Below are 2,573 nucleotides of genomic sequence, written 5' to 3' on the forward strand. Positions count from 1 at the left end.
TACAGCACCCAACCCACCCTGTAGCCCGGGATAACCGTGGGTCATGAGGCACTCAGATGCCTGGGACACACCTGAAGATGGGATCGAGTCTCGTAACTGCTTCTCCATATCTCATCTCCAAACAGCGCAGGAGAAAAGCAAAAATCACACAGTGGATGTAAGGCTAAAAAGCAACAAGGAATTAGGTTTGTATGGAGACAAGGTAACAACACACTTGATTAATTTTAATTATAAGGCGATGCAGGGACCTAGCTCATTTACTGCAGCTACTGAAAAGGTCCAAAAGAGGAATAAGTTCAAGGGATGCTTTGCATACATTTCCATCTTATATGCAGGTCATTTGCAAAATCTTTCTTTCACATTGTTCTTTTGTAGAACCAGGATTAGACTAATTAGTTGATTAATAATATCTCTGCCTTAGACATGAGCTCCACTTAATCCCCCCACCATTTCCCCTCATCCAGGGTTCACATGAAATACAAGCCTGTCATTACTTGGATGTCACTCCCCTGCCAACATTTAATCATTTAAACATTTAATTTGACCCCACAACCCATGCTTTATTTATAGGGAGAGTTATACAAGCCTAGTGCAAGTCCATGGCATTAGAACAGTCATCCTTTCCAAAACAACCATCATTAAGTTGCTCCTTACTGCAAAGACAGCTACGAAGATGTGATTCCATGACCCCAAAATACCAATTCTGTGTAAAAATGAGAAACGCTACAAGACAAAAAAAAAAATACATCAGTTGGTTAGAAAAATTCCTTATCATGGTGTGCCTCAGTGCAGGGTGGAGCAAGGGTGGGATGTAGGGATGCTTAGCTTTTCTACAAGTTGGGATTAAGAAGCTTTGATCTGTACTTATTTTTGGGGGGTTTATCCTGCCTCAAACACCTGTGGCTTCCTTGACTACAGCTAATTCAGAGGTGCTTCAAATCAGCCAGGTTTGATTGACCATTTCCATCATTGCTTCTCTCTTCCAGTTCTTTCAGCTCCTTCTATCAGCTCACTTCATCCCTCCAGATCTTCCCACTCCACCACCTTCCCCTCTTGTCCTACCCTGGCTGCCAAAATACAGTCATTGTGACAGCTGTTTGTAACTAAACAAACCAAAAATATTCCAGTCAAACAAAGGATTAACAAGGCAGATCTTAGAGTCACAGAATCATTTAGGCTGCAAAAGACCTTTAAAATCATTGAGACTAACTGTAAACCCAACACTGCCAAGTCCACCACTAAACCATGTCCCTAAGTGCCACATCTACACAGCTTTTAAATACCTTCAGGGATGGGGACTCCACCACTGCCCTGGGCAACCCCTTCCAATGCCTCAGAACCCTTTCAGCAAAGAAATTCTTCCTCACATCCCATCTCAACTGCCCTGGCCACAACTTGAGGCCATTTCCTCTTGTCCTGTCACTTGTTCCTTGGTTGAACAGACCCACCCCCACCACACTGCACTCTTCTTTCAGGGAGTTGTAGAGAGCGAGAAGGTCTCCCCTCAGCCTCCTTTTCTCCAGGCTCAACAACCTCAGTTCCCTCAACTGTGAACTCAGCACATTTGTGCTCCAGACCCTTCCCCAGCTTCACTGATCTGCTTTGGACATGTCCCAACGTCTTGGTCCCTCCTCAGTCCCCAGTCTGGACCTTTTCTTCTCCTGTTATATTTTCTCATTCTTTGTCTTTTTGACAGTTGGCACTTTGAGGCAGGGAGTTTGGAAAGTTCCCCTTGCTTTTCCAGTTTGCACCGTTAGGACCATTGTTGAATTTAGTAAGACATTTACTTACTGGTGTAGAGAAAATCAAGCAGCCCATCAGTGGAAACACAGGAACCAAAGTAGAGAAGGAGAAGTAAAGTGCTTCATGTAGGTAAATGAACATATAGAGAGTGAAATTCACCTGGAATAAAGCAGAAAAAGTATTTCCAATATTAATATATTGATTCTAAAAAAACCCCAAACCCCTATTTGTCTCTGATTTGGGTTATTCTGATGAATATCAGTATATTTGAAATGAATCCTCAAGTGGAACAATGTGTAAATCAAACACTTCAGAGGGAAGACTCACTTCACTTACCAGAACAAAGATGAAAGACCAAATGTAACGATTGCTTCGTCCCCTACGAAATTTAAAGGCAATTAAATAGACGAGGAGGACAAGAGATGTTCCATAACCAATGACACAAATGATCTAGGGAGAGAGACTGATGTCAGTCACCAGGAGATGGATGTGGGTATATGAAAACCTGCCTAGAGCACCTAATTTCATCAAAATATTTGATGCAAAAGACTTGCTGTGGAATGAGGGAGGGGGATTTGTCTTTACTCAGATGCAATGAGCTCACCAGGGGGAACACGGTGCTGGCCTGCAAGGGGCAGATGTGGTTGAAGAGTAGCACGACCCCGAACATGAGGCACATTAGGGTCCAGAAAAGTGGGACATCCACCAGCGCCTGCCCACACCAGTATGCCGAGGGGAAGAGCCCCGCCAGCCGCAGCTGGGCACGAGCCTGGAGCTGCAAAACCAAATGGGAAAAGGGAGGTGATTCACAGAGTCCAAAACATCATTCC

The 2,573-nt window shown here is 44.0% G+C and overlaps 1 protein-coding gene across 1 annotated transcript in view; it reads right to left on the reverse strand.

Moving 5' to 3' along the window:
- LOC104521985 (ATP-binding cassette sub-family A member 9-like) overlaps positions 1–2,573 on the reverse strand; it is a 26,868-nt gene that overhangs the window by 5,948 nt on the left and 18,347 nt on the right. The window contains 5 exon segments of the mRNA XM_010164140.2: positions 72–163; positions 655–723; positions 1,792–1,902; positions 2,080–2,193; positions 2,348–2,518. Of these exon segments, the coding sequence (XP_010162442.2) occupies positions 72–163; positions 655–723; positions 1,792–1,902; positions 2,080–2,193; positions 2,348–2,518 (557 nt within the window).

Source organism: Antrostomus carolinensis, unplaced genomic scaffold (assembly GCF_000700745.2).
Source record: "Antrostomus carolinensis isolate BGI_N321 unplaced genomic scaffold, ASM70074v2 scaffold24903, whole genome shotgun sequence".
In the NCBI taxonomy this organism is placed as follows: Eukaryota; Metazoa; Chordata; class Aves; order Caprimulgiformes; family Caprimulgidae; genus Antrostomus; species Antrostomus carolinensis.